Below are 18849 nucleotides of genomic sequence, written 5' to 3'. Positions count from 1 at the left end.
AATTTGGTATTATTGTGTGGGTTTTTCAGCAGATTAGGGCAGTTCTCTGCACATAAACTACCTCCTGAAACCGTGGCATATCCTCACTACCATTTACAATGTGCAGGGCTCATGGGTCTAAGTGTACATATTTTTGCACTTAATGTTGAAGTAAACTGCCAAAGCAAATTCATCTTTTTGGGTCCCCAGGAGCATTTTTCAAAACCTGCAAGTATGCAGAGCATTGTGGCAATTCCCCTCCAACACTGCTTTTATCTCCACCTTGTCATCTTCTGGGTTTTGGGTCTTCAGCCATCTTGATTGGCCGGAACAAGGTGACACAACTCCCATTCATGCACACAGGAGTTACTCCATCACAGCACAATTTTATGCTGAGACTCTACGCCAGGGGGTAGGTAACCTCGGCACTCCAGCTGTGGTGAAACTACAAATCCCATCATGCCTCTCCCTCTAGGAGTCATGCCTATGATTGTCAGGGTCTTGCAATGTCTCATGGGACTTGTAGTTTCACCACAGCTGGAGGGCCGAGGTTGCCTACCCCTGCTCTACACTGAGCTGCCCATGTTTGGCTCAGTATACAGTGAAGAAAAAAAGTACTGAGAGGCAGGAAGAAACATTTATGACAGAGAAGACCTAGCAGGGGTAACCTGCAACCTTTGAGAGGTGGAGATCTACCAAAACAACATGGAAGAGACCGAAGATCACCGGGTGCTGTGCCCTTTTTTTTTTAATTTCTTTATTTTTTAAGATTTTAACTAGCAAGCCCCCAATGAAAAGTAAAGAACACTTAGAAAAATCTTATAAAACTAATTTAACTGTAGAAATATAAACTTGGCCTACCTTTAAAATGTTAGATTTAGTGAGAAACTCAGCATACTCTTTTCACAATTGATTGACATGTTTGGGGAGTAATTGGTTACCCTCACAAGGCTAATGCTGGAGTTCATCATGAAAACAGAACATCTGGTACTGCTGGCTGATTATTAGTTTCAGGCCTGGTTATCTTCTCTGATTCCTGGCCAGTGTAAATAGTATTTAGGGCAGTGTAGAGAGGTCAGTAGAGCAGAGAGCAAGGGGGTCAGGAGGGTATGGCACTGGGGAGGTCAGGAGGGCATGGGGCAGGGAGGCTCAGGATGGCCTGGTACTGGGGAGGTCAGGAGGGCATGGTGCAGGGAGGCTCAGGATGGCCTGGTACTGGGGAGGTCAGGAGGGCATGGTGCAGGGAGGCTCAGGATGGCCTGGTACTGGGGGGTCAGGAAGGCATGGTGCAGGGAGGTCAGGAGGGTATAGTATTGGGGGGGGGGGGGGGTCGGGAGGGCTCAAAAGTTGTTTTTTTTTTTTTTTTTAACTTATGCAGAGTGGCGCAGGGAAGCTGTCATTGCAGAGCTGCATGTTCTGATCCCCCAAGTGCCTTGGATAGATCGGAGAGGGAGGACGGATGTGGAGGCGCACAATGCAGTCAGTGGAAGAGCTCGGGCATGTTTAGTCACGGGCCCTAACCCTCCCAAACTATTTCTGTTCAACCAATCCCACCTGTAGAGACAGCCCCCGCCCCTTGCATACGTGCAGTTGCGGGACGGGGGGCTGTCTCTGCAGGCAGGATTGGTTCAACGTGTGCCTGCGTGCTATGAATCTCTTGAGGAAAAAAACGTGTCGGCAACCTGGGGATCTGTTTGTGATCCACCTGTCTCACCTGCCCGCGGTCCACATGTGGATTGTGATCAACGGGTTTCCGCCCCCAAACCTACAGTCTTCCATCTTAAAGTCTTACTTTTGCTGTAAGACACACGGATTGATTTACTAAAACTGGAGAGTGCAAAATCTGGTGCAGCTGTACATAAAAACCAATTGGCCTCCAGTTTTTTTTTGTTTTTTTTTGTCAAAGCTTAGAGAAGTCCAGCCAAAGCTCGTTTGGCTGGACTTCTCCTATGGATGACAGGAGTGCAATTCGTTTTGCACTCCTGTGACCCTTTTTATGCTCTCTGCTGACGTCACGGATATCAGTCCAGGCACCGAGTCATCCTGACAATAAGAGTATGGATCTGCCAGGTGCCTGGACTGACACCCTGCTCAGCCTCTCAGCAGGCCGCTAAGAGACTGAGCCGACCACCCCACCCCCTCCCCAGCTCGGCCCTCCAATGAGCAAGGAGGGAGAAGAGCTGTGACTGACCGTCTACAGCTCTCTGTTTGGGGAGCCCTGAAAACCGAGTGATTGGCGGTGTTCGATCGCCCGGTTACATAGTAGGTGAGGTTGAAAAAAGACACAAGTCCAACCTATGTGTGTGATTATATGTCAGTATTACATTGTATATCCTTGTATGTTGTGGTCGTTCAGGTGCTTATGTAATAGTTTCTTGAAACTATCGATGCTCCCCGCTGAAACCACCGCCTGTGGAAGGGAATTCCACATCCTTGCCGCTCTTACAGTAAAGAACCCTCTACGCAGGTTAAATCTAATTTCTTCTCATTTTGAGTGGCTATATGTCTTATTAAACTCCCTTCTGCTGAAAAGTTTTATCCCTAATGTGGGGTCACCAGTGTAGTATTTAAAATCATATCCCCTCTCAAGCGTCTCTTCTCCAGAGAGAATAAGTTCAGTGCTCGTAACCTTTCCTCATAACTAATATCCTCCAGTCCCTTTATAATCTTTGTTGCCCTTCTTTGTACTCGCTCCATTTTCAGGATATCCTTCCTGAGGACTGGTGCCCAGAACTGGACAGCATACTCTAGGTGCGGCCGAACCAGGGTCTTGTAGAGTGGGAGAATTATCGTTTTATCTCTGGAATTAATCCCCTTTTTAATGCATGCCAATATTCTGTTTGCTTTGTTAGCAGCAGCTTGATCCCCAGAGTACCCCTCCCCCCCCCGAGTAGATTGCATTCATATTTTTGCTACCCAATTTCATTATTTTACATTTTTCCACATTAAACCTCATTTACCATGTAGTTGCCCACCCCATTAATTTGTTCAGATCTTCTTACAAGGTTTCCACATCCTGCGGAGAAGTTATTGCCCTGCTTACCGGTATCTTAGTATCGTCCGCAAATACAGAGATTGAACTGTTTACCCCATCCTCCAGGTCATTTATGAACAAATTAAATAGGATTGCTCCCAGCACAGAATCCTGGGGGACCCCATCACCCACCCCTGACCATTCTGAGTGCTCCCCATTTATCACCACCCTCTGAACTAGCCAGTTTTCAATGCATGTACAACGGACCTTACTTTGTACCAGTGGCGGTGCGTCCATAAGGGCACACGGGCACCGCCCCCTCTCTCCAGCCACCCCCATATGACCAATGGATAGATTCATGCATTGCATGAATCTATCCATGGCCGCCGCTGTCACTCTCTTTTCGGGACGCCTGAATTACAGTGGCGGGAGGTGTTTTTGAAGCACCTGATTAGAGCCATGCAATGAATGAAAATGCACTTAACCTGGGCCTTTGATGATTAAAATATGGTAAGTGCCATTGCTCACTTAATATTTAAAGCAAATCTGTGCTTTGGACAAGTAGAGCAAAGAAAAGAGCATCTTGTATCTGTAGTTACCATAAATGGGAAAATGTCAGGTTGGAAATATATTGGTGATGTCCAAGCTCTATAGAGCGGTCTGTAGAAGCATTGGAAGCCCAGGAGCTCCTGAACTTGGCACTTCGGGGCCCTGGCTGTCACTGACAGCCCGTGGTACTAGAACTAGTGCCAGAAGAGGCCTGCAGAAGCTGCTGAGACTGGCTGACGTTTTGAAAATGGTGCTGGGACAAATAGGCAAATAAGTGTATAATGTCCGTACAGATGGATGCTTATCCTTTAAAATTCCAAAATGGAAAATCCCAAAGGATAAAACGACACACATATCCTTTTGGGATTTTCCATCTTGATTTTGGACTATTCACCAGGATTTGTATCCATCTGTACAGACATTATACACAATTTTTTTTTTTGTGTGCGTTTTATTAGTGGGACTGCTTTAGCAGTCCCACTATTGTTATTCGATTTTATTTCATTTTTATTATTCCGTCCGTTTTTTGGCTCTGCGTAACTTCTGCATACTTTCAGCTATTAAAACCATTCAACTATTAAAACATTCGTCTCTTTCAGCTGATGATGGGACTTTTTCAACTTTTTTTCTACCATTTATTCTTTTTAAAATATTAAGCTTTTTATCACTTTTTTTTTAACATTGAAGTCAATGGGAGCATGCTTCAGATCCTTAAAATCTTCTTCCGCTCCCAAAAGTTTCAGCTCCTTCATACTTTCACCTACAGACGCCAAACAAACTTTATAATGTTCACAAAATATTCAGCTATCTGGCTATATCTTTTCAGTTTGTTTTGCTTTTTGTTTAGAGGTCATTTCAGGAAATTTTAGCCACCATTAATCAGACTGTACTGTGTTGCTTTTGTTGCCATGGTTACCAAAGCTTCTGTTGGGGCATGTGATGTGATGGGGCAGTTTTGATGGTGTCAATATGATGGGCCAGTTTTGATGGGGACAATTTTGATGGGGCAATTCTGATGGGGCAGTTTTGATGGCAATATGATGGGGGCAGTTTTAGCAATTCAGCTATTCAGCATTCCCACGCATTTTCCCCAGGAAATGCATTTTCTAGTTCACTTTTATAATTTTTGTCTTTGTCACTAAATAACATGTGTTTGTATATGCTGCTTTATTCATATTTGAATTGTCCATCTGTATGGATATATACACTTTATATGTTCATTTTTATTTTAGGTTGCGGGTGAATTATCATATTATAATATATCTGCCCTCATGTTGTAAAGCGCTGCGCAAACTGCTTGGCACCATATAAATCCTGTATAATATAACAACACATGTTTTAGGACTTGAGTGTCTTTTGCCACTTCTAAAATAATTCTTAATGGCATTATTGCATCTTTATTGAAAATTTTATTTTTTTTTTGGTTTCATTTTTATTTTTTTTCATGTAGATTCTATGCACTAAGATTACACTATTGGTACCTTCTCATGGTATAGTAATAGTATATTATATAACATTATTGAATGCATTTTAAAGCGACAGAGCGTCCACTTTAGAAATAGCTTTTTTTATGTCTAGTTTCTAGATTGTGTAGTGGATGCAGCACAGCAGTCCTTATTTATATTTTATTTGCTAGTGCAAGGAATTTCTTTGGTTTGTCTTTAATACATTTGACTGTTTTTTACCAGGCGTTCTCCTTTAGGTAGTAAAGCCAGTACCTGGGTGACAACGAAAAGCCAGCAGAGGCATCTTCTATCATTCAGTCCTTGCAGATTTCTTTTAACCACTTTAAGCCTGCCCTATAGCAGTTTTATTGCTACAGAGCGTCACCTGTGCGCTGGATCACGTGTGTGTGTGTGTGTTCCAACACTTCCGGGTAAAGGGTATCTTATGCACGGCGCCGGCGGCTCGCTTCTGCTGTGATTACATACAGCCGAAGCCAATCAGCAGGTGCAAGGTACAGCGGAACCTCGGATTGCGACTAACGCAATTAACGGTCAGTTCGCAATACGAGCAATTACTTTTTTTAAATCCTGACTTGGTTTGCAAGTGTTGTTTCGCAAAACGAGCAGGATTCACGCCTCTGGGGTGTGCACTATCGCATTTGGCCAGAGGTGCCGGGGCACCGGTGACACTCGGAGCCAGTCGGAAATACTCCGTTCCCGAGCTGTCTCTGAGTATTTCCGAGTCTCTCCGGCGCCCCCCACCTTTGGCCACATGTGGTATTGCATGCATTAGAAGCCAATGTGGAACAAATTATCTTCCTTTCCATTGACTTCTATGGGGAAACTCGCTTTGATATGCGAGTGCTTTTGGATTACAAGCATTCTCCTGGATTTTGCTTGTAATCCAAGGTTCCACTGTACTTGATGTCCTCCAGTCGATCGTTGGGAGAACTGCGATCTACCTATCTAAACAAGGCAGATTGCCGTTATGACAGGGGAAGGGATTGTTTGTGTCCCTGCAAATGGGCACAAATTTCATCTCCTCCCCTAGTAAAAGCACCTTACACAGTTTAGTAAAACACTGGCTAGGCACACAGTTAACCCTTTGATCACCCTAGATCAGGGATATGCAATTAGCGGACCTCCAGCTGTTGCAGAACTACAAGTCCCATGAGGCATAGCAAGACTTGACAGCCACAAGCATGACACACAGAGGCAGAGGCATGATGGGACTTGTAGTTTTGCAACAGCTGGAGGTCCGCTAATTGCATATCCCTGCCCTAGATGTTAACCCCTTTTCAGCGTCATTAATACAGTGACAGTGCATATTTTTAGCACTGATCACTGTATTAGTGTCCCTGGTCCCCAAAAAGTGTCAAAGTCCACCACAATATCGCAGTCCCGCTAAGTCGCTGATCGTCGCCATTACTTGTTAAATAAATGTATCCCATAGTCTGTAGATGCTATAACTTTTGTACAAACCAATCAATATATGCTTATTAGGAATTTTTTTTTTTTTTTTTACCAAAAAATATGTAGCAAAATACATATTGGACTAAATTTATTATTATTTTTTTTTTTTTTTTATTGGATGTGTTTTATAGCACACATTTTTTTTTTTTTTTTTTTAATTCAAGGTCTATTTTAGTTTAAAGCGCAAAAAATAAACAGAGGTGATTAAATGCCACCAAAAGAAAGGTCTATTTGTGGGGGGAAAAGGACATACATTTTACTTGGGTACAAGGCCGCACAACTGCGCAATTGTCAGTTAAAGTAACGCAGTGCATGTTTTGCAAAAAATGGCGTAGTCATGAAGAGGGGTAAATCTTCCCGAGGTCAAGTGGTTAAGAATTACGCTGTATTTTCACCCAGCTTTGGCATTCTTTTGCTTTCAGCTCCGTTTTCTCCTGAAGCTGGTTTGGTTGTTCAGCTATGTTGCAGTCATTGTGTTGGCCCTTAACTGCCAGTTATAAAAAAATTGGGGAGGGCAGTTCTGTCGGTTGAGTCTTAGAAGTGAATATCAGGGATATATACTGAGGTTACTAAGCTTAAAGCAAGAGATATATATATATTTTATATTAGAGCAGAGAAAAGCTTTCATTAGTTCTAAATCACAATACAGACCACATAGGTGATGCTTTAAAATGCAGGCAGGGTCATATGTTCCTACTGAATAGTGATTTCCTATTCTTCAGCCCAGATGATTTGATTTCATGGAAAGTACTAAATTGCTGTAAAGTGCACACAGAGCTTGACTGTTCTTCCATAGAAGTCGGAGATGCACCTCTCTATCTTCCCCTGATGTATTAGCTGTATTAATCCTCTGGTGAATGTAGAGGTTGATGGTATCGGTGATCCCGGTGCCCTGAGCCGGAGATTGATTGGATCTGCAGTAGGTACGGCTCTTCTCTTACCTCCCTGTCTCCTAGCTGCACAATGGATTCATTCACAATGCAGCTGATGCAGCGGTTTGCTGATTCGGTTATGGCAAGCATGACAAATTGATCTTGAATTCTGAGTCCGTTGGTCTGAGAGCGTTACAGGATCTTTTTAAAGAACATCTGCTAGTATAGCAGCCTATAGATTTCAGATGGCAAACATCTGCTAATCTTTTTGCCTTGAAAGATGTCTACGAACTGATGTGGCTTTTCTTGTTTTAGTCCACAAACAGACCAGCAAAGCAAAAATCACAGCTGCAAACACATGTTAAGCTATGTTGTCGTGTCAAGGAATCTACTCCCCCCCCCTATTCCTCCCCTGCCAATTATGGTCTCTAACTCCTTTTTTTTTTTTTTTTTTTTTTTTTTATATTTTCCTTTTTATTATTTTTCAAATATCAAAAAGAGAACATACAACATCATAAAATATAATGTAATATTTCATTATACAGAAAAAACTAAATTATTATTACTTTACCTTCCCTCTTCTACCCACCTTCCCTCTTCCACCCTCCCTCCCTCACACCACCCAATCGTTAGTTATACATATACTTCTATTAGTTGGATGGTCTCTAAACGCACCAAAAACGCTGCAAAAACGGTGCACTTGCGTTTTTGATGCTTGTCCATTGAATTCTATTACATGCAAAACGCTGCATTTTGCATGAAAAAAAGTCCCTGACCCTTTCCAAAAATGCAGAGAAACAAAAAGGCATTGATGTGAACATGTTCCATAGGAACCCATGTTAAAAAATTCCCGTGCATTTCTGCAAAATGCAAAATGCATCAAAAAACGCGCTAGTGTGAATGGAGCCTAACTCTAAACTGCAAGCCCCCTTCTTGTAATAAAATATCATGAATAAATTGTGAGCAGACAAGTCGCCATCCTTCTTAACCACTTAAGGACCGCGCCTCTTTTTGACACTTGTTTCTAGCAAAAAAAAAAAAGTGATATTAACCACTTCAGCCCTGGAAGATTTGGCTGCTCAGTGACCGGGTCATATTTTGCGATTCAGCACTGCGTCGCTTTAACTGACAATTGCGAGGTCGTGCGGTGCTGCACCCAAACAAAATTGATGTCCCCCCCCCCCACAAATACAGCTTTCTTTTGGTGGTATTTGATCATCTGTGCCGTTTTTATTTTTTTGCGCTTTAAACAAAAAAAATCGACAATTTTGAAAAAAAACACAATATTTTGTACTTTTTGCTATAATAAATATAATCCTTTTTTTTTTTTTTTTTTAACACATTTTTTCTCAGTTTAGGCGGATATGTATTCTTCTACATATTTTTGGTAATGAAAATCACAATAAGTGTATATTAATTGGTTTGCGCAAAAGTTATAGTGTCTACAAAATAGGGGTATAGATTTATAGCATTTTTATTAGGGCTGCAACTAACGATTATTTTCATAATCGATTAGTTGGCCGATTATTGTTTCGATTAATCGATTAATCGGTTGATAAGCTTAAAAAAAAAGTGTTGTGCATAATTTAGTTGATTTGTAAAGTTTTAAAAAAAAAGGCAATGTATTCTTAAATATCTCTTTGCAGTGGTAAATATAAATAACTATATGGTTAGGGAGCAACATATCTAATCCACTCTGAGAATAACAGACAGAAGAGATATACTGTATATACTATTAGAGGAGAGATATACTGTATATGCTATTAGAGGATATATACTATTAAAAAAGGGGTGAATCTGGCAAATATCGTCAGACTCAGAGATCAATTTTTTTTTATTTTTTTTTTTAAACAATGTCTTCCTTCAAAAAAAAAAATGGCATTTTAAGAACGTTTGTTCGATTTTCTAATCGTTAGTGGGGTCAAATTGACGTTCATTTTCAACCACAGTGACAATTTGGAAATGTTAGAAAACTTCTTGGTCAAAGGAATTTTCAGACGGTGTATGTGGTTTTCGTTCATTTTAAAAACAATGTTAAAAACAAGTAAAAATTTCAAACATTCTTTCATTCAGCGAATGTACAAAGATTTTTCGTCTGAATATTCTTGTCTGAAAATTGATCCCTGTGGCCAGCATAAGGCTCGCTACACACCTATGCAGTTTGCTTTTGATATGTTTCTGTAGTGCTTTTTGCTGTGCATTTTGATTTTTGCTCACGTGATTTTGCTGCAATTTGCAATTTTTTTGCATTTTATGGCCAATTTGTTGTTGGGCAGATTAAAAAACACAAATTGCTACAAAAACGCATTACATGCTTTTCTGCAGCTTTTCCATTGAAGTGTATTGAACCAAAAAAGCACAGTTTTGCATAAAAAAAAGTCCCTGACCCTTTCCAAATACGCAGCGGCTGAAAAAAAGCATAGATGTGAATGTGTCCCATAGGAAACCATGTAAATGAACTGCAGTCCGTTTCTGCAAAAAGCACCAAAAAACACATAGATGTGAACCAGGTCTAAGACGTTTAGTAACATAATGGGGTTAAAAAAAACCCTAAAATTAGCCCTTTATAGTACAAAAAAAGCAAATAATCTCTATTGTAAGGGGTTCATTTTTTTTTACTGTAGAACGGTGATAGTAACATTTACAGTAGCGATTATTTGCTCTTTTTTTGTACTATAAAAGGCTCAATTTAATTTTTTTAACCCCATTATGTTACTGGCCGATTAATCGATTATGAAAATAGTAATCGATTATTTTCATAATCGATTAGTTGTCGATTAGTTGTTTCAGCCCTAATTTTTATTATTTTTTTTATTTTTTACTAGTAATGGCGGTGATCTGTGACATTAGGGCGGACACATCGGAAACTTTTGACACATTTTTGGGACCATTGGCATTTATACAGCAATCAGTGCTATAAAAATGCACTGCCAGGGAAGGGGTTAACACTTGGGGGCGATTAAGGGGTTAATTGTGTTCCCTGTGTGTGTTACCAACTGTGGGGGGAGGGGACTGACTAGAGGAAATTACAGATCGTGATTCCTAGCTATTAGGAAGTCACGATCTGTCTATCCTTGCAGACAGAGAGATTTGTGTGTTTACACACACACGTCCCTGATCTGCCTCTCGTGCCCGCGATCGCTCATGGCCGGTGGTCATCGCGACTGTTGGCCACGAGCTTCGGCACCCCGCAGTGCAGCGGATGCATGTGTGCGCCTGCTATCCCGCTTAAAGGAGCCGACGTATAGCTACGACGGTTCACAGGATCATACCGCAGTATGACGGCGACTGGTCGGCAAGTGGTTAACTTATAATGTTTGGGGGTTATAAGTAATTTTACATTATTTTTTTCAGGCACCCTAGAGAATAAAATGGCGGTCATTGCAATACTTTGTCACACCGTATTTACGTAGTGGTCTTACAAGCGCAATTTTTTTTGGGGGGGGGGGGGGAGAGGGAATACACTTTTTTTGACTTAAAATATAAGACAACAGTAAAGTTAGGCCAATTTTTATTATATTATGAAATATAATGTTATGTCAAGTAAATTGATACCCAACATGTCACGCTTCAAAATTGCACCCGCTCATGGAATGGCAACAAACTTTTACCCTTAATCTCCATAGGCGATGTTTAAACATTTCTACAGGTTACATGTTTGGAGTTACAGAGGAGGTCTAGTGTTAAAATTATTGCTCTCGCTCTAATGATCGCGGCGATACCTTATATGTGTGTTTTGAACACCGTTTTCATATGCGGTGTTCATACAACAGCCCTTGTAATATAAAAAAAAAACATGGCAGGACCTATTTAATGTGAGATCCGGGGGTCAAAAAGACCTCAGCTCTCATATTTACGCTAAAATGCAATAAAAAAAAAAAATAAAATAAAAAAATAAATTCCTCTTTAAGACCATTGGGCGGAAGTGACGTTTGACGTCGCTTCCGCCATTCAATGTTATGGAGCCGAGCGGGGGGCCATCTTTTTCTCACTCGGCTCCATGCCTGTCAGGGGGAAGGATGCAATCGTCTCCGGTAAGCGGTGGAGATGACCGGAACGCGGTCATCTCCGCCGCCTGATAAAAGTGATTTTGCAGAGACCACTTTTATCTAAAAGCCAGCCACTCGCGGTTGTTGAAAATACCAGTGGTTTTGGCAGCTATCTGCTGTCATACGGTATTTAGCATCAGAATACCAACGTACAATAATGGCGATTTGTGCTAAATGGTTAAAGGTACAGTGGCAGCTGATAACCTCCCCAGTATTTTTGCACAAAGTCCAACAAAGCAAAAACTGTTTGTTTTTTTTTCTCCTCTACCTCTTGCTGGCATTCAGCTGCTTTAGAGAGATCCATAGAAGGCATCAATTCCAGTAATTGTCCTCCCCACCGCGTCAGTCCCCCTCCCTGTGTACCATACTTTTCCCTCTGATGCCAAGGTGCCCCCCCAAAGTGCTGCCAGATTCCCACCACTCCTTCCCAACGGCAGCTGCAAGCACACAATAGGATCCTTCGGGATGGAGAGTGGGGGAAGTGTTCGGTAAATGTCATATTTAGGCTGTTTCAGCCTAAAATTCTTCTTTTGTAGCTGTGAAACATCAGGGAAATTAGTAGGATTCCAGCACCGGTTGCCTCCTGGTAAATTTACTTGTGCTCTTTGTGTTCTAGGTGTGTAAGCGTATGGATCTGGAGTGTCAGCGCATACTCAACCAAGGATTCCTGCGGGTGGAACGCTACCACAGCTTATGTCAAAAACAGGTCAAAGCACAGCTGCCCAGGTGAGCACTTGCTGTATTGTTTCGCAATATGACTGTTAAAGCCTAGCTCACTTTAAAAGTTCACATTTTCATGCAAAATTTCACTTTTCATAATAAATAGAAGCCTTTTCCTATGTATTTTCTGGCCAGGCTATCGCAATGTGTTTATCGTTAACTTACCTCGTCCGTAGCAGCTTTGAAAATTTTAACCACTTTGTTTCCAAGTTTTAAATCAGTATTTTTTTTCGAGAAAATTATTTATAACCCCCAAAGAATATGCATTTTCTTTTAGCAGAGACCCTAGGAAATAAAATGGCGATCCTTGTCGTTTGTCACATGGGATTTGCACAGCAGTTTTGCAAACACAATTTGTTTTGGAAAAAAAACAAAATAGTTACCCCATTTTTTTTTTTTGTATAAGGTGAAAGATGATGTTACGCCGAGTAAATAGATACCTAACATGTCACGCTTTAAAATTGCACTCGTGGAATGGTGACAAACTATGGAGGAGGAGGTCTAGCGCTAGAATTATTGTTCTTGCTCTGGTGTTCGCGGTGATTCCTCATGTGTGGTTTGAATACCTTTACATATGATAGATAGGGGAGCTTTAACTTTAACTTTTTTTCTACACTGTTTTTCTTAATATTTTTTTTTTTTTTCACTTTTATTCCTATTACAAGGCAAGTAAACATCCCTTGTAATAGAAATAAGGATGACAAGTCCTCTTTATGGAGAGAACTGGGGTCAAAATGCCCCAAATCTCTTCTTTACCTATTAAAACAAAAGATCAGATTTTTTTTTTTTTTTTTTTGATCGTTTGCTTTAATTTTTATTTTCTTCTGGCCTGGACCTGAAGTGATGTCATGACATCACTCTGGTCCTCCAAGGCCATAGGCAATCAAAGAGTGTTAACTGTTTGATCACCTATGGGAGCGGACGGCCGCACTGGCGGTAAAGGTAAGCTCGAGAAGCACGCGGGGGGGGCGCGTCCCCTCCTGCCACTTTGGAAGCCGGCTCAGCCGCTCATGAGCCGCTCCTCAGACTGGTTTCATGAGCAAGCCGGCCATCTGTTGAAAACAACGGTCCTGGGTTATGGCCGATATCTTTAGCCATAATCCCGGTAAACCACTTGCAAACATTTAGCGGTCAGCAAGTGGTTAAAAATGCTTTGAGACCTGATTTCTTGTATCATCGTGACCTTCCTGGAACTTCATATCCCATCAGTCACTGCCCTACTTCATCACAAAATAGGGCATGTTTTACCATTCCGGACCACACCTTGTTACTATACCACCTCTTTTTTGTTTCCACCCACTTTCCTACTTCTTCCTTTTAAGGTGGCGGTGGCCATACACTGTAAATCTGTAAAATCCTCTTTAGATCTACCATCAACTATTTAGTACAAGGGCCTGTCTGATTTGATGCAAATTGAATAGATTGTTCAAGTGGGTCCTCCTTTTCCAAAGTTTTATTTAGATCTAAAGGAAATTCTACAGAGGTTAGGTTGTACTATCACATTGTATAGTGTATGACCAACTTTATACAAGTACATTAGAGGGAGACATTCAGCTGTCAATACTGTAGAAAAACGAAAAGAGGGCACAACAGCCTTGTGCATTACCCAAGTGGTGTTTATTGGTATAAAAACAAACATACTCCAAAACAAGGAGGCCATAAAATCATTACAAAGTCCACAGTTCATACGATGCGACCAAGACACTTGGACCGTGCCGGAGGACCTTCTAGATGGCTGATGCATTTCGAGGGGAGAGCCCCTCTTCCTCGGAGCCCATTGGGTGTCCCTGAACCCTTGGAGGGCAGCAAGGTTTGTGCATTTACCCGGAGCTAAAGAGATCCTAGGCAATATCTACCGCCGTCTCATCACTTTCGAGTGCAGGAGATTCTGTTTTTTGTTCAGCTGTCAATGTTGTAATCCAGCTCAGAGAGGGTGTAAACACATCAATTTCACTTTCAGGCTCCATTCATACAGCGTAGTGGGAGTGCATGTTTTTTTTAGTGTGCGTTTTCTCGTGACACGTCATGTTGCGATTAGCACATTTTTTACTGCACGTTTTGTTGCCCACTTTTGCACTCGACAAAAAGCACGTTTGCTTCCGTGTTTTGGGTGCCATGAAAAATGGCACAGAAAGTACATTTTAGGTGTATCAATGTGGCCATACACTATACAATCTGATTGTACAATCTCCTTTAGATTTACCAGAATTATATAATGGGAAATGATATTCAATCACGTTGTATCCAATCTGACAGGCCCCTGCATTTCATAACTGATGGTAGAACTAAAGGAGATTGTACAATCAGATGGCATGGTGAGCTTTGTGGACTTCTAGGGACACACTTCTTTTGTTTTCAATACTATATCTCTCAAAGCATGCTAGCACATTATGCCTTTACCTTTTGCAGGTCCCGAAAAAAAACAAAAAACACAACCAGCGGTTTACACCCGCTTTAACCTGTGCATTACCGCAGTGCAAAAGTATGCTTCAAACTTCAATGCTTTAACCTTTCCCCATGCTATCCAAAAATAAGCCCTTTAAAAGATAGAGCACATTTCATTTTTTCACATTCAAAAAACAGCTTTAATAGGATAAATAAAGAATTTTACAAGCAGTGTAATCAGCATTATGGATATAAGAACAAAGAAAGAAACGTTCATGCCAAGTTTATGACCAATAAACCGTAAAATAGTATGTAATAGCTCTGTACTAGTGCAATAATCATGGAGCAGAACGGACATGTGTCAGGAAATCAGTACTTTGGAACGCAAAAACCATGCATTTACCAGTGATGATGTGTAACATGGAATTTAAGCGTCCTCATTTAAAGCAGGTTGCGCTAACCATCTGTCCCATATTTTATTGAATTTTGTATTAAAGCGGAGTTCCACCCAAAAGTGGAACTTCCGATTTAAGCACTCCTCGCCTCCTTACATGCCACATTTGGCATGTCATTTTTTCGGGAAGGAGTGGATGCTTAGTTTTGAGTGGGACTTCCTGTCCCACTTCCTGCTTCTGCCTACGGGCCACCTAGGAGACTCCTCCTCTCCCCCTAGGTGGCCCCTCCCTCTCTGTAATTTTCTTGGACACGTGACAGGTCCCAGAAGATTGCCTGTCCACTGGGAGAGCCCGGCCGTGAAGCCGCCAAGCTGTCATGGCTGGGTGCCCACAGTTTCAATGGAGGCACCGAGGAGAGGAGTAGGGCTCAGTGTGGCCTTATCATTGGACCATGGAACAGGTAAGTGTCTGTTTATTAAAAGTCAGCAGCTATACTTTTTGTAGCTGTTGACTTTTAATAAACAAAAAAAGCCTGGAACTCTGCTTTAAGCTTTTTTGATGTGCACATATAATTACTTTATTATGTGTAGAAGATCATTTCCAGCATAAGGTTCTTACAAATGCATATGGAACTTGTATAGAGTCTTCATTATACCTACGCAGTTAACAAAACCAATAACCAAATACATTGAGGGAAAAAAGTATTTGATGCCCTGCTGATTTTGTACGTTTGCCCACTGACAAAGAAATGATCAGTCTATAATTTTAATGGTAGGTTTAGTTTAACAGTGAGAGACCAGAATAACAACAAAAATATCCTGGAAAAACGCGTATCAAAGTTATAAATTTGATTTGCATTTTAATGAGTGAAATAAGTATTTGACCCCTTCAAAAAACATGACTTAGAACTTGGTGGCAAAACCCTTGCTAATCAGAGGTCAGACGTTTCTTGTAGTTGGCCACCGGGTTTTCACACATCTCAGGAGGGATTTTGTACCACTCCTCTTTGCAGATCCTCTCCAAGTTATTAATGTTTCAAAGCTGATATTTGGTAACTCGAACCTTCAGCTCCCTCCACATATTTCTATGGGATTAAGGTCTGGATACCAGCTAGGCCACTTCAGGATCTTAATGTGCTTCTCGAGCCACTCCTTTGTTGCCTTGGCTGTGCATTTTGGGTCATTGTCATGCTGGAATATCCATCCACGACCCATTTTCAATGCCTTGGCTGAGGGAAGAAGGTTCTCACCCAAGATTTGATGGCACATGGCCCTGTCCATCGTCCCTTTGATGCAGTGAAGTTGTCCTGTCCCCTTAGCAGAGAAACACCCCCAAAGTATAGTTTCCACCTCCATGTTTGAGGGTGGGGATGGTGTTCTTTGGTTCATAGGCAAAATTCCTCCTTTTCCTCCAAACACGGCGAGTTGAGTTGATGCCAAAGAGCTTGATTTTGGTCTCATCTGGCCACAACACTTTCACCCAGTTCTCCTCTGAATCATTCAGATGTTCGTTAGCAAACTTTAGACAGGCCTGTACATGTGCTTTCTTGAGCAGGGGGACCTTACAGCTGCTGCAGGATTTCAGTCTTTCATGGAGTAGTGTGTTACCAATTGTTTTCTTGGTGACTATGGTGCCAGCTGCCTTGAGATCATTGGCAAGATTCTCCCGTGTAGTTCTGGGCAGATTCCTCCCTGTTCTCATGATCATTGAAATCTTGCTGATTGATAGGGGATCAAATACTTATTTCACTCATTTTTGTTCTGTCACACACTGTTTAAAATAAGTCTACCATTAAAATTATAGACTGATCATTTCTTTGACAGTGGGCAAACGTACAAAATCAGCAGGGGGTCAAATACTTTTTTCCCTCACTGTAGTTTGTAAAATTGTTGTCCAATATCTAAAAAGCCTCTAGAACATACAGTGTGGATTAAATCCTCCACATCTTTATTGCATCTGGGACAGATTGGAGATTCCCATCTAAGCCGTTCTACTGGTGTTCTATAAGCCCAATTCAGGAGTCATGATTGCAACAATTTTTGTGAAGCGGGGAGAGAAAGTAGTGGGATGGATGCCAAAGCTGCCTCCCATTTTTATCTTCCAATTCGCCTACATCTATCTCCCATTTCCTCCTGCAAGGTAAGTGAGCAGGATCTTGGGCTAGGGTTAGGAGAATGGCATAAATGTGTGAAATCACAACTTTTTTAGTTTCTGACATTACATCATGGAATAGATGTGGTTCTTCTAGTATCTAGTTACTATGAAGGGTTTGAGCGTTAAGGTTCGGTTCACACCGGTGCGGTCGCCCCCAAGTAGTGCAGAAACCGTTTTTTAAGTAAAAGCGGTTCCATTGCACTGAATGGAGCACGTCTTGTCAGGCAACTAAGTCGCCTGACAAGTCGCCCCAGTGTGAACTGGGCCTTAGAGCATGACATAGTTGTAAATATTTGTAGAAGTTCTGTCTTGGGATATTAAATTCTGATTGATGTAGAGTGATGAAAGACTTCAATACATACCCAGTAGTATAATTGAGCAATGAACCGAATACCTATTGCCAGCCAGGGGGTGGACTGTTGTAGTTTAGCAATTTTCACACAGTTACACAATAGTGGAGTGCCACTCAGGTAGTCCCCGAACTGCAAGTGTTTTTATTTATTTTATGAAACTTCCAAAATGTTATTTAACAAGGATACCATAGGACAGTTTGGTGGAACTAAAGTAAGATTCCTTTCCAAATGCAACAATGCCGTTCTGTGTAAGAGTGTAGTAGTAACCTATGTATGGGGTTTGTTATATCTGCCACGTCCCAACCCGTCCGGTGTTGATATTGGGCCGCTATGAAATAAATCCAAGGTGGTTTAGTAGTCCCAAACACTAGATCTTTACTATACTGTAAAGTAGTGCATTAATTCAGGCTGCCTTGCTTTTGCAAATGAGCTTCCTGAATTGTGCACCTATACGAACAAACCATTTTCGTGGTATCCACATAGATGGAGTATGTAAAGTAATTGTGGGGCCCAGACCATCTTGATCATATTAACTATTCTAACTACTGATGAGGGTGATTTACCCAGCTCAAGCATTTCTGTTTAAAGGAGTGTGGAAAAGGCTGGCGAAAATAATTATTTGATCCCCTGTAGATTTTGTAATTTTACCCCTTTTACAAAGAAATGAAGGGTCTATAATTTATCATAGGTGTATTTTAAATGATAGAGACAGAATATCAACCATATATCCAGAAAAAAAACATGATACAAATGTTTTATAAATGGAGTTGTAGTTCAGTGAGTAAAATGTAATATTTGACGCCCTACCAACCAACAATAATTCTGGCTCCCACAGACTGACTACAGTATGTGCTCATGTGGCACACAGATTAGTCCTGTTAAAGTGCTCCTAATGACAACTCGTTATGTTTATAAAAGACACCCGTCCACAGAATCTTCTATTCAAACCTCACCATCATGGGCAAGGCCAAAGAGCAGTCCCAAACTTTTTATTAAAGAGCAGTCAAAGGACATCAGGGACAAGATTGTAGACCTGCACAAGGCTGGAATGGGCTACAAAACCATCAGCAAGAAGCTTGGTGAGGGGACCGCTGTTGGAGCAATTATTTTCAAATGGAAGAAATACAAAATAACCATCAATCGCCCTCGGTCTTGAGCTCCATGCAAGATTTCACCTCATGGGGTAAGAATGATCATGAGAAGCCCAGAACTACACAGGAGGAGCTTGTGAATGATCTCAAGGAAGCTGGGACCACAGTCACCAAACAAACCATTGGTTACACAATATGCTGCTATGGATTAAAATCCTGCAGCGCCCTCAAGGTCCCCCTTCTCAAGAAGGCACATGTACAGGCCTGTCTGAAGTTTGCCAATGAACATCTAAATGATTCAGAGAAGGATTGGGGGAAAGTGTTGTGGTCAGATGATACCAAAATTGTGCTCTTTGGCATTAACTCGACTCGCTGTGTTTGGAGGAAGAAAAATGTTGACACTGACCCTA

The 18849-nt window shown here is 41.4% G+C and overlaps 1 protein-coding gene across 1 annotated transcript in view; it reads left to right on the top strand.

The window, feature by feature from the left end:
- Positions 1–18849, top strand: part of FBXO28 (F-box protein 28) — a 52998-nt gene that overhangs the window by 9408 nt on the left and 24741 nt on the right. The window contains exon 2 of the mRNA XM_073628330.1: positions 11958–12067. Within this exon, the coding sequence (XP_073484431.1) occupies positions 11958–12067 (110 nt within the window). The remainder of the gene's footprint in view (positions 1–11957; positions 12068–18849) is intronic.

This window comes from Aquarana catesbeiana, linkage group LG04 (genome assembly GCF_042186555.1).
Source record: "Aquarana catesbeiana isolate 2022-GZ linkage group LG04, ASM4218655v1, whole genome shotgun sequence".
In the NCBI taxonomy this organism is placed as follows: Eukaryota; Metazoa; Chordata; class Amphibia; order Anura; family Ranidae; genus Aquarana; species Aquarana catesbeiana.
The sequence above is the reverse complement of the archived record's forward strand: the minus strand, read 5'-3'. Positions and strand labels throughout refer to the sequence as shown.